Raw genomic sequence first — 13,008 nt, 5'->3', positions numbered from 1 at the left:
TTGAGTTACTTAGCTTTATCCCTTCCTAAAAAATTCTTCCAGTAGGCCGGGTGTGGTGGCTTATGCCTGGAAGAAATTTTCTAGTTGCATATGACAAAACCCTACTTAAACCTGCTTAGGTAAATAGGATATAGAGGCTCAGCAAGCTGGGACATTGAAGGGTAGATTTATCCTCAGGTGTGATTGACCTAGGGCCTGAAATAATGTCACTCGGTCTCTCTCCTTTTCTCATCTCTGCTTGTTTGCTTCTCTTTGCACACTGGCCTCATCGTCCCACATTGCAGCCTGGTTTCCTCCACACAGATGGGACAGCCTCATTTATCTCCAAACTTCCATTCTTCTAGCACATAATGCCAGAAGCCAGGGAAGGACCTAAATGGGCACACTTATACATCAAGAATCCTCCTTGGTTGGGGATGAGTAGAAAACTGTGATTGCCAGTTCCACTTAAACCTCAGGGAGAGAAGGAGGAATACCCAAAACTTGGGGGAGTACTGTTGTCAAAGAAGAAGTATAAAAACGCATCCTGGGCCCAAAATGGTATGTACAGCTGCAACCACTGGTCTTGCCTAACCCAGTCTGCAAAGCCTAACTCAAAGGAAGTACCAGTTTAAGGTGGTAATTTCCATTGTCACCACCAGAAGACTTGGGTCCTTAGTTCCATAGTAAACTACACCTTCCTCAACTCTCCTATATCTTTCCACAATGCTGAAACACAAAAAGTAATAGTTATTCAACAAATGTTTACTGAGCATTCTCTTTGTGTTCAGGTCTCTGTTGGCCACCATTAATAGGAAAATGAGTAACACACTGTGCCCATCATCAAGTTTAGTGTGGGACATAAGCATTTAAACAAAGAATTACAGCCTTTTTTGGTAAGGACTATGATAAGACAACTTTATCAAAAGGCAGTAGCACAATGGTCATGAGCACAGCCTCTAGATCCAGTCTGCCTGTGTTTGAATCCCAGTATCACCACAAGCTGCTGCTTTGATCTTGGGGAAGTTGCTTAACCTCTTTGTGTCTCAGCTTTCTCATCTGTAAAATGGAGATGATAATAGTACCTCCTTCAGAGGGTCATGGCTGTGAGGGCTGATTAAGATCATTCTCATAAAGCACTTGGCAGGGTGTGGTGGCTCATGCCTGTAATCCCAGCACTTTGGGAGGCCAAGACAGGCGGATCACGAGGTCAAGAGATTGAGACCATCCTGACTAACACGGTGAAACCCCATCTCTACTAAAAATACAAAAAGTTAGCCGGGCGTGGTGGCGGGTGCCTGTAGTCCCAGCTACTCAAGAGGCTGAGGCAGGAGAATGGAGTGAACCTGGGAGGCGGAGCTTGCAGTGAGCCGAGATCGCGCCACTGCACTCCAGCCTGGGCGACAGAGCGAGACTCCGTCTCAAAAAACAAACAAACAAACAAAAAACGAATAATAAAGCACTTAGCACTGCATGGTAAGCATGCAGTAATTGGTGGATAGTGTTGGGACTGTCAGTAAGAATAAGTACCCAAAACCTAGGTCTCTTGAATTCCAAATCCAGGAATCCCTCCAAACCTCTTCAGGGTCACACAGGGGATGAGCTGTGGAACTGGAGAGGCATTTTTCTTCTCCCAATAAGATACTTCAGTTTCACTTTGTTGTTTTGTTTGTTTTTACACCTTGTTTCTACTCCATCATATCAGCTTCGCTTTGCAGCCATCGTTGGCTGTTGACTCCTCCATCTGTTAAGCACTCTTCAGAATCTACAATTCTTAGTTCCATTGCCAAACCTCAGGGCCCTGAAGTGCAGGGGAGAGGCTGAATTCCAAAGACAGACTTGCTTCTGTACTCTGAGTGATACTTCCAGAGCTGCTGATCTGTTGATGGATGCCTCACTGAGAAAGATCATACCATTGTGGCCTTCCCTGCTAACTTTTCATTTTGAACTGAGAGCTTGTGGCCATGAAGTGGACTCAGAAGGCTAAAACTGCATCTTTCTATTTGGAAACAACAGCTGGATGTAGGGTTGTAAAAGCTCACGCCAGGCCTCCCAGGTAGGTGTAAACATAGCTGTGGCTGGGATGACTGTGGCTGGCAATCTTCATCCCACTCTACCCTGCAAGTGAAATCGCTTGGGAGGTGACCTAGCTGCTGCTTTCCAAGGCCATGGGTATCTGGAGACAAAGCTTTCTCCACCTAGCCTGGGCAAATGAGAACAACACTAAGACTACGATGAGGATGCCCATCTGGCACCTACAAGGTGGTGGCAGACACCACCCATCTTTGCCTGGCTATGTGGGAAGGAAATAATTATTCATTAGTTCTGCTGTTACTGTCCTGGCTCCCTCACAGTAAACAAAGGGCTCACTACTAAGAATAGAAAAGGCCAAAGTCCCAGGGCCTGGGGAACATGTTCTTTGTTGAACCTCTTTATTAATCTAAAGCTGTTGGACCAACACGTTGTGGTGTTAGGCGGAAGCTGGGCAGGCACTAATCACTAAGGCAGAAGAACGGGTTTGGCAGGGTAGTTTTGAGTAGCAGCTTACTGAAGAGGTGTTATTACTCACTTTTTTATTTTTTATTTTTTTGAGACAAGTTCTCAATCTGTCACCCAGGCTGGAATGCGGTGGTACAATCTCAGCTCACTGCAACCTCTGCCTCCCGGGCTCAAGTGATCCTCCCACCCCAGCCTCCCGAGTAGCTGGGACTACAGATGCATGCCACCATATCTTTTGTATTTTTTTGAAGAGACTGGGTTTCACGGTATTGCCCAGGCTAGTCTTGAACTTCTGGGCCCAATCTATCTGCCCACCTCAGCCTCTCAAAGTGTTGGGATTACAGGCATGAGCCACCCCGCCGGCCCTATGACTCACTCTTGAAATGTCTTTTCTTAGATAGATATGATCTTTGGTGAGGGAGTATTCTATTAACGCAGGAAGCTTTCAGTCTGATTCTAGGGGTGCCAAGCTGGAAACAGGATCATGAGTGGCCTCTATATGGCTTCATACTCCAGCAGAACCTGAGGTTGTGGTTGGGAATGAGACACACACAAACACACAAACACACCCACACACATACGCCATTCTGCTGCCCTATGGCATGTTATCTTTTAGTGGCTTGGCTTTTACTGGGAGAGAAGGGAAACTAACATTTATTAAGCACCTAGTTTGTGTCAGCACTAGGCAATGTGCTTTCATTATGTTATCTGATGGGATTTGATTTTGAAGCTTTTTTTACTGATAAGGAAACTGAGACTGAAGGAGATGATATAATCTGAACAAGATTGCATAGTTAATATGTGGGAAAAAGAGAATTTGAGCCCAAATAGAGTCCAGTGCTTACCCACTTTCCACTGAACACACTGCCTGTATACCTGAGACCGCCACAGTCCAGACCCAAGTGCAACCTGCCCCAAGTAACTCCTTTGCTGCAATGGCTGAAGCTCATTTTTTTCAGATAGAGACTTCAAATCACCAACATGTAGCCCCCAGCTGGAACGCCTTCCACATAAAAGGGATAGCTCCCCTAAAAGGTATATATTTTATGTCTTTTTTTTTAAAATTTTTTTTTAAGATGGGATTTTTATGTTGCCCAGGCTGATCTTGAACTCCTAGCCTCAAGTGATCCTCCTGCCTCAGCCTCCCAAAGTGCTAGGATTATAGGAGTGAGCCACCACACCTGGCACGTGTATCTTATTGTATGTAAATTATACCCCCATTAAACCTGACTTTTTTTTTTTTTTTTTTTTGGTTGTAAGTTTATTCGCAAAAGAATCCTCTCCAATTTTACTGAGGTAGCTGACTACGTCCACAACTAAATCTGCCTGTAAACTGGAATTCGGTTGCTGACCCAGCCCCAGACTCGGCTTTCTTGTTGGCACCAGGTGGCACAGCACTCCGTCTGTAGGTATCTCTGTCAGCTTCCCATCTTGTGAGTCTCGCAGGTTGCTCACCCTTCAGACCTTTAGGCAGAGGCCTGCCAGTCTCTGGATGCCTACGGCGTAGGGTGGCAGGCACAATCTCCGGGGGCAGATGAAGGTAATCACAGAGATACTGGATACCCTCATTGGTAAGGTACCAGTAGAAATGTCTCCAGGCAAACTGTTCCTTCACGTAGCCTCGGGACTTGAGAGACTGCATGGCTTTCATGACATGAAGGTTGGGCACATTCTTGTCTGCCAGCTCCGGGTGCTTAGGCATGTGGACATCCTTCTTGGCCACCATGACTCCCTTCTTAAAAAGGAGTTCATAAATGGCAATCCGGTTCTTCTTAGGCATCAACATCTCTGCGGCTGCAGGGGCCGGGGCCGGGGCTGGAAAAGCTAAACCTGACTTTTTATTTTTATTCATGTACTGATTTAGAGGCAGGGTCTCATTCTCTTGCCCAGGCTGGGGTGTAGTGGCATGATCATGGTTCACTGTAACCTTGAACTCCTGGGCTCAAGCAATCGTCCCGCCTCAGCCTCCCTAAGAGCAGCAGCTGGAACTATAGTCACACCACCACATTTGTTTTTGTTTTTTGTTTTTAGGATTTTTTTCTCTTTTTTTGAGACATGATCTCACTCTGTTGCCCAAGCTGGAGTGCAGTGGTGGGATCACAGCTCACTGCAGCCTCAACTGCCTGGGCTCAAGGAATTCCCCTACCTCAGCCTCCTGGGTACCTGGGACCACAGACGTGTGTCACCATGCCCAGCTAGTTTTTTTTATTATTTGTAGCCAAGAGGTCTCACTGTGTTGTCCAGGCTTGTCTTGAACTCCTGAGCTCAAGCAGTCCTCCTGCCTTGGCTTCCCAAAGTGCTGGGATTACAGGAGTGAACCACCACTCCTGGCTGGACATCCAGCTAATTTTTGAATTTTGGGGATTGTAGGCATGAGCCACCATCCCAGCCTATTTATTTAAGTGTAGTCAAAGCAGTGAGGAAGAAGGAAAGAGTAGAACGGCCAGGTGCAGTGGGTCACACCTGTAATTCCAGCACTCTGGGAAACTGACATAGGAGGATCACTTGAGCCCAGGAGTTACCAGCCTGGGCAACATAGCGAGATCTCTTCTCTACCAAAAAAAAAAAAAAAAAAGAGTAAACAAGGAGTTTGATCTGTAACTTAGTGGGAGCAATCGATTAAGGTAACTCACTACCTTGGGACTAGCCTGACTTTTTTTTTTTTTTTTTTTTTTTTTTTTTGAGATGATGTTTCGCTCTTGTTGCCCAGGCTGGAATGCAATGGCATGATCTCAGCTCACTGCAACCTCTGCCTCCTGGGTTCAAGCGATTCTTCTGCTTCAGCCTCCCAAATAGCTGGGATTACAGGTGTGCGCCACCATGCCTGGCTAATTTTGTATTTTTAGTAGAGACTGGGTTTCTTCATGTTGGTCAGCTTGTCTCCAACTCCCAACCTCAGGTGATTGGCCCGCCTTGGCCTCCCAAAGTTCTGGGATTACAGGCGTGAGCCACCGCACCCAGCTGGGACTAGCCTGACTCTTTTTTTTTTTTTGAGACAGGGTATTGCTCTGTCACCCAGGCTGGAGTGCAGTGGCATGATCTCAGCTCACTGCAAACTCCGCCTCCCGGGTTCTCGCCATTCTCCTGCCTCAGCCTCTTGAGTAGCTGGGACTACAGGCGCCTGCCACCACGCCCGGCTAATTTTTTGTATTTTTAGTAGAGACAGGGTTTCACTGTGTTAGCCAGGATGGTCTCCATCTCCTGACCTCATGATCCGCCCGCCTCGGCCTCCCAAAGTGCTGGGATTACAGGCATGAGCCACCATGCCCGGCCTAGCCTGACTTTTTAAAAGATGTTGGATATATTATATAAAGAGCTCCTACAAAATAACAGTAAAATTACCATCAACTCAATAGAAAAATACAAATGAAAAGGAAATGTATATATAAATGTCCTTTATACATCTGAAAAAATACTCATCCTCACTACAAGATGAATTTAAATTAAAAATTACTGAGATACCATTTATCACTTACTGGATTAGTAAAAATCCAAAAAATTGATATCACTTTGAATAGCCATGACTATAGGTAAATAGGAACCGTAATACATGTGTAAACTGAAATAGTTCCTGTTGAAGACAGTTTGACAGTGTCTACGAAAATTCCCTGTGTATATACCTGGTAACTCACCAATTCCATTTCTAGGAATTTATCCTACAGTTATAGTTACAGGATTGCAAAATGATGTGTATACAAGATTACTCATTGAAGCACTCTTTGGAAAAGAGAGCAAAAGTCTGTAAACTTAAATCCCCATCAACAAGGGCCTGGTTAAATACATTATGGGACATGCATATAGCAGAATAGTACGCACCTATAGGAAACAATGAGAAGTATCTGTGTATACTGACATGAAGAACTCTCAAAGATATATTAATTGAAGAAAGCAAGGTGCAGATCAGTGTTTATAGTAGATACCATTTATATTAAAAAGAGAGATACTAACTATATTATTTTATAAATGCATTACAAATCTCAAAGGATCACAGAGCTTTGGGAAGCCAAGGTGGAAGCATCACTTGAACCCAGGAGTTTGAGACCAGCTTGGGCAACATAGGGAGACCTTCATCTCTACAAAAAAGTTTTGGGTTTTTTTTTTTTTTTTTGAGACAGTCTCACTCTGTTGCCCAGGCTAGAGTTCAGTGGCATGATCACAGCTCATTGCAACCTCTGTCTCCTGGATTCAAGTGATTCTCCCACCTCAGCCTCCCAAATAGCTGGGATTACAAGCACGTGCCACTATGTCCAGCTAATTTTTTTTTTTTTTAGTAGAGATTGGGTTTTGCCATGTTGGCCAGGCTGGTCTGGAACTCCTGGCCTCAAGTGACCTATCTCCTCAGCCTCCTAAAATGCTAGGCTTATAGGTATAAGCCACTGTACCCAGCCCAAAAAAGTTCTTTGTTTTTTGTTTCTAATTAGCTGGGCATGGTGGCACTTACATGTAGTCCCAGCTACTTGGGAGGCAGAGGTGGGAGAATCGCTGGAGCCCAGGAGTTCAAGATTACAGTGAGCTATGATTGGACCACTGTACTCCATCCTGACCCTGATCCAGTGAGACCCTGTCTCAAAAAAAAAAAAAAAAAACAACTCTCCAAGGAGCTAAGAAACTAGAAATAGTGGTTATCTGTTGTGAAGGGTAGAGGTGGGAGGGATATATTTCACTCTATACTTTTTCAAAAGTTTGATGTTTAAACTATGAATTTTAAAAATTAAGTTAATCATTGTTAAACAATAAAGAAAGGAAATAAAAAGAAAATAACATGGTGGGAGGGGCCCACCACATGTCATGGCTGCCATTGTGGGACCATTTCCCAGAACCACACCCTACAGACCCAGCGTGGTAGCTCACGCCTGTAATCCCAGCACTTTGGGAGGCCGAGGCAGGGGGATAACTTGAGGTTAGGAGTTCAAGACCAGCCTGGCTAACATGGCGAAACCCCGTCCCTAATAAAAATACAAAAATTAGCCGGGCATGGTGGTGCATGCCTGTAGTCCCAGCTACTTGGTAGGCTGAGGCAGGTGAACCACTTGAACCCAGGAGGCAGAGGTTGCAGTGAGCTGAGATGACGCCACTGCACTTTAACCTGGGTGACAGAGCCAGATTCCGTCTCAAAAAAAAAAAAAAAAAAAAAAAAAGCCACAACCTACAAACTGCCTTCTTCGTCAGACAGGCTCATCATTGGAAGAAGTGACATGCAGTCTCCCAGACTGGCAACCTTGTACTCACTCCCAGACTGGCAACCTTGTACTCACTCCCAGACTAGCAACCTTATACTCACTCCCAGACTAGCAACCTTGTACTTACTCCCTGCTCTTCTCAAATCCTTGCAATTGTGCAATGGGGCAGGGCTGCTTTGTTGGGTCAGCAGAGTGCAGGTGATTCGGCTTGGTCAATGACTCTAATCTAGTCTGTGTCAGTGACACGTGAGGATTATTCTGCTTGGGAAAGGAGGCAGTGAACCCAACCTTAGATTTAAGTCCCAAGAACTCCAGGCTCTTGTTCCTAACCTTCTTGGATGTCCTCTAAAATCCTTCATTTGCTCACCAAAGAAGTCTATTTGGACTTCTCAACCCCTGAGTTTAAAGAAGTGGGTGCTTGTTTGATTCGACACTAATGTGAAGTACTAGGGACCTGTAATCTGGGGGTAAGCAAAGATTTCTTAGGACATAGAAAACAACAGTCATCTGAAAATTGGATAAATTAAACTTCATCAGAATCTATTAATAAAACTTCAGCTCATGACATAGACTGAGAAAATATTCATAAACATTTATTTCACAAAGGAGTTGGATCCAGAATATATTTTTTAAACTCTTAGAAATAAATAAAAAAAAACATAAAAAGTTTTTAATGGGAAAAGACTTGAACAGGCCAGGCAGAGTGACTCACACCTGTAATCCAACCATTTAGGGAAGCCAAGGAGGAAGGATTACTTGAGCCCAGGAGTTTGAGATCAGCCCAGGCAACATGGTGAGACACCATCTCTACAGAATAAAAACAGATGGGAGGATCGTTTGAGCCGCAGAGGTTAAGGCTGCAGTGAGCTGCGATTGTGCCACTGCATTCCAGCCTGGGCAACCGAGCAACTGAGCAAGACTCTGTCTCAAAAAAAAAAAAAAAAAAAAAAAAGACTTGAACACTTCACAAAAGAAAATATACAAAAGGCCAAAAAGCCCATTTAAAAAGCACTTGAAAATAATATTAATCATTATGGAAGTGCAAAGCAAAACCACAAAGAGATATTATCACAACCATAATGGCTACAATTTTAAAAATAGAAAGTAGGGGCTGGGTGTGGTGGCTCACGCCTATAATCCCAACACTTTGGGAGGCCGAGGCAGGCGGATCACCTGAGATCAGGGGTTCAAGACCAGCCTGGCCAACATGGCAAAACTCCGTCTCTACTAAAAATACAAAAAATTAGCCGGGCGTGGTGGCACACGCGTCTGTAATCCCAGCTACCAGTAGGGGCTGAGGCAGAATTGCTTGAACCCAGGAGGCAAAGATTGCAGTGAGCCAATATTGCACCACTGCACTCCAGCCTGGGTGACAGAGCAAGACTCATTAAAAAAAAAAAAAAAAGTGGGGCTGGGCATGGTGGCCACTAGCTGTGTCTGGGCTGTCAACTGGGAATGAACACTAGGGAAATTGCTAAGGTAATGGAAATTATGGAAGTGTCTTGTATGTTGATAAGAGTATGGATTACATGAAGGTAGGCATTTGTCAAAACCCATCAAATTGTGCACTTAAGATTTGTGCAAGCAGGCCAGGCCTGGTGGCTCACGCCTGTAATCCCAGCACTTTGGTCGACCTAGGCAGGCAGATCACCTGAGGTTGGGAGTTTGAGACCAGCCTGGCCAACATGGTGGAACCCCATCTCTACTAAAAAATAAAAAAAATTGGTTGGGCGCAGTGGCTCACGCCTGTAATCCCAGCACTTTGGGAGGCCGAGGCGGGCAGATCAGGAGGTCAGAAGTTTGAGACCAGCCTGGCCAATATGGTGAAACCCCGTCTCTACTAAAAGATACAAAAATTAGCCAGGCATGGTGGCGTGCGCCTGTAGTCCCAGCTACTCAGGAGGCTGAGGCAGAAGAATTACTGGAACCCAGGAGGTGGAGGTTGCAGTGAACCGAGATCAAGCCACTGCACTCCAGCCTGGGCAACAGAGTGAGACTCCATCTCAAAAAAAAAAAAAAAATTAACGGGGCATGGTGGTGGGCACCTGTAACCCCAGCTACTTGGGAGGCTGAGGCAGGAGAATCGCTTGAACCTGGGAGGCAGAGGTTGCAGTGAGCCAAGCTTGCGCCACTGCACTCCAGCCTGAGCAACAGAGCAAGACAGAGCAAGACTCTGTCTCCGGAAAAAAAAAAAAAATTGTGCTGGTGCAGTAGCTCAAGCCTGTAATTTCAACATTTTGGGAGGCTGAGGAAGGAGGCTTGAGCCCAGGAGTTCCAGACCAGCCTAGGCAACATAGTGAGACCCTGTCTCTACAAAAAAAAAAAAAAGTTTTAAAAATTAGCCAGGTGTGCTAGTGCATGTCTGTAGTCCCAGCTACTCAGGAGGCTGACCAGGGAGGGTCACTTGAGCACAGGAGGTTGAGGCTACAGTAAGCTGTGATCATGCCACTGCTTTCCATCCTGGATGACAGAGCAAGAACCTGACTCAAAAATAACCAAACCAAACCAAAATAAAATGTTACTGGAAAAAGAGTCCAGGTCCAGACCACAAGAGGTCTGAATCATGCACAGAAAGAGTTCAAGGTAAGTTGCAGAATGCAGTTAGAAGAGATGGTTTATTGATAACTACTGAGTTACAGCATACAATGCCCTCAGAGAGCAGGAGGAGGAACTTCTGGTTTTAAATTCTTTTTTTTTTTTTTTTTTTTTTGAGGAGTTTTACTCTGTCACCCAGGCTGGAGTGCGGTGGCACGATCTCGGCTCACTGCAACCTCAGCCTCCTAGGTTCAAGCGATTCTCCCACCTCAGCCTCCCGAGTAGCTGGGATTACAGGCACCCGCCATCATGCCTGGCTAATTTTGGTATTTTTGTGGAGATGAGGTTTCACCATGTTGGCCAGGCTGGTCTTGAACTCCTGACCTCAGTTGATCCTCCCACCTCAGCCTCCCAAAGTGCTGGGATTACAGGCGTGAGCCACTGCACCCAGCATAAACTTTTTTTTCTTTTTTTGGGACAGGGTTTTGCTCTGTCACCCAATCTGGAGTGCAGTGGTGCAATCACAGCTCACAGCAGCCTTGGCCTCCCAGGTCCAAGCAGTCTTCCCCCCTTAGCCTCCTGAGTGGCTAGGACTATAGGCACATGCCATCAATGCAGGAATTTTTTTTTTTTCAGATGAAGTCTCACTCTGTTGCCCAGGCTGGAGTGCAGTGGTGCCATCTCGACTCACCGCAACACCCGCCTCCCAGGTTCAAGCAATTCTCATGCCTCAGCCTCTCAAGTAGCTGGGATTACAGGTGCCCGCCACCATGCCTGGCTAATTTTTTTGTATTTTAGTAGAGACGGGGTTTCACCATATTGGCCAGGCTGGTTTCAAACTCCTGACCTCAAGTGATCTGCCCGCCTCAGGCTCCTTAAGTGCTAGGATTACAGGCATGAGCCACTGCACCCGGCCTAGGAATTTTTTCTGGGTCACTGTGTAAGCCGGGGACCTCTGGCCGGCAATGCCCCCGCCAAGTCTTGCTCGGGCACACTACCTGCTGCAGGAGACAGCCCACTCACTTGGCCCACCCAAGCCAGGTCTGGTTTGCACACTGGTTCCCAACTTCTTGTCATGCACCCAAGAAGAATGAGGATGCGCTGACAATCAAAGAGTGAGCAAGGCGGGGAGTTTTATTGAGTGATGAAACAGCTTTCATCACTTTGGGTGGTCCCCCTACCCAAAGGCAGGGAAGTCCCCTGTGTGGCTGGGTCTGGGGCATTTTATGGACTTAGAATGGGAAGTACCTGCTGATTGGTTTGTGAGCATGCAAAAAAGGTTAAAGTGAAGACACCACTCAAAGGTGGGCGTGACAGTGTAGAAAACCAATTAGGAAAGGGTAGTTATATGTAAAATAGGGGAAGGGTAGAGGTCAAACAGAGGAAGGCGTATCAAACTGGAAGACAAGCTCTCAATCTGGTCTGAGGATTTAACTTGTAGCTTGGCTTTCAGACTTTAAACTGCCTTCAGGTTGGAGGTGGGGTTTCACTGGGTATCTGCCCCTATCTACCTAGGCATTTGGCTGCCTCTTGTTGCTATCACCACTACACCTGGCTAATTTTTTTTTTTTTGTAAAGACGGGGCCTTGCCACGTTGCCTAAGCTGGTCTTGAAGTCCTGGCTCAAGAGCTCTTCCTGCCTTGGCCTCCCAAAGTGCTAAGATTACAGGTGTAAGCTACTGTGCCCGACCTGTAATTTTATTTATTTATTTATTTTGAGACAGAGTCTCACTTTGTTGCCCAGGCTGGAGTGCAGTGGCGCGATCTTGGCTCACTGCAACCTCTGCCTCCCGGGTTCAAGCAATTCTCCTGCCTCAGCCTCCCGAGTAGCTGAGGATTACAGGCACCCTCCAGCATGCCCAGCTAATTTTTGTATTTTTAGTAGAGATGGGGTTTCACCATGTTGGCCAGGCTGGTCTTGAACTCCTGATCTCAGGTGATCTGCCTGCCTCGGCCTCCCAAAGTGCTTGGATTACAGGTGTCAGCCACCGCGCCAGGCCTATAATAATAATTATTATTATTATTGTTATTGAGATGGAGTCTTGCTCTGTTGCCCAGACTAGAGTGCAGTGGCGTGATCTCAGCTCACTGCAACCTCCACCTCCCGGGTTCAAGTGATTCTCCTGCCTCAGCTTCCTGAGTAGCTGGGATTACAGGCGCCTTCCACCACGCCCGGCTAATTTGTATTTTCAGTAGAGACAGGGTTTCACCATTTGGTCAGGCTGGTCTTGAACTCCTGACCTCGTGATCCACCCACCTCAGCCTCCCAAAATGCTGGGATTACAGGCGTGAGCCACCATAACTGGCGGATGGAGTCAGTTTTTTTCTAATTTTATTATTATTATACTTTAAATTTTAGGGTACATGTGCACAACGTGAGTCAGTTTTTAAAGTGGTGTCACCTTGGCTCTCCTATGCTCCTGCTTCCCTAACATAATCCAAAAAACTAAAAAGATTTCTCCACTTCATGTCCATCTGCCCCCGAAAAAAGGCCCTGTAAATAAATATTGACTATAGTTGGTAGATTAGGCTTGAGTAAATGAGAAAACATACTGAAGGTAATGGAAACCAGTGCTCCTACTGTTGGGAAAGGAAGTTACAAAAATGGGGAGAAGGAAAGTACTATGTGATGTTGGATTAGACTTGGAGGTATCAACATGAACTCTTGGCTTTATACAAATTTCCTGGCTTTGTCCACTGACAGAGCCTACAGAAGCAGCCACAGAGCATACCTAGCTCCCAGATCTTGGTTTCTGAATTCCATTCTCCAAAAGGAACCAGGGCTTCTGGGAGAACAGACTGCTGCAGAGAAAGTG

At 45.9% G+C, this 13,008-nt stretch overlaps 1 protein-coding gene and 1 long non-coding RNA gene across 3 annotated transcripts in view; one reads left to right on the top strand and one right to left on the bottom strand.

Annotated features, from left to right (window-relative positions):
* The window catches only part of LOC129397953 (uncharacterized), a 40,198-nt gene that overhangs the window by 8,091 nt on the left and 19,099 nt on the right, over positions 1-13,008 (top strand). The window lies entirely within an intron of this gene.
* On the bottom strand, positions 1,881-5,053 carry LOC117980810 (small ribosomal subunit protein eS10-like). The gene has a single exon (XM_034963346.3). The coding sequence runs from the start codon at positions 4,328-4,330 to the stop codon at positions 3,767-3,769; it is 564 nt and encodes a 187-aa protein (XP_034819237.1). The 5' UTR covers positions 4,331-5,053; the 3' UTR covers positions 1,881-3,766.

Source organism: Pan paniscus, chromosome 5, assembly GCF_029289425.2.
Source record: "Pan paniscus chromosome 5, NHGRI_mPanPan1-v2.0_pri, whole genome shotgun sequence".
In the NCBI taxonomy this organism is placed as follows: domain Eukaryota; kingdom Metazoa; phylum Chordata; class Mammalia; order Primates; family Hominidae; genus Pan; species Pan paniscus.
This window is presented reverse-complemented; position numbering and strand designations above follow the sequence as displayed.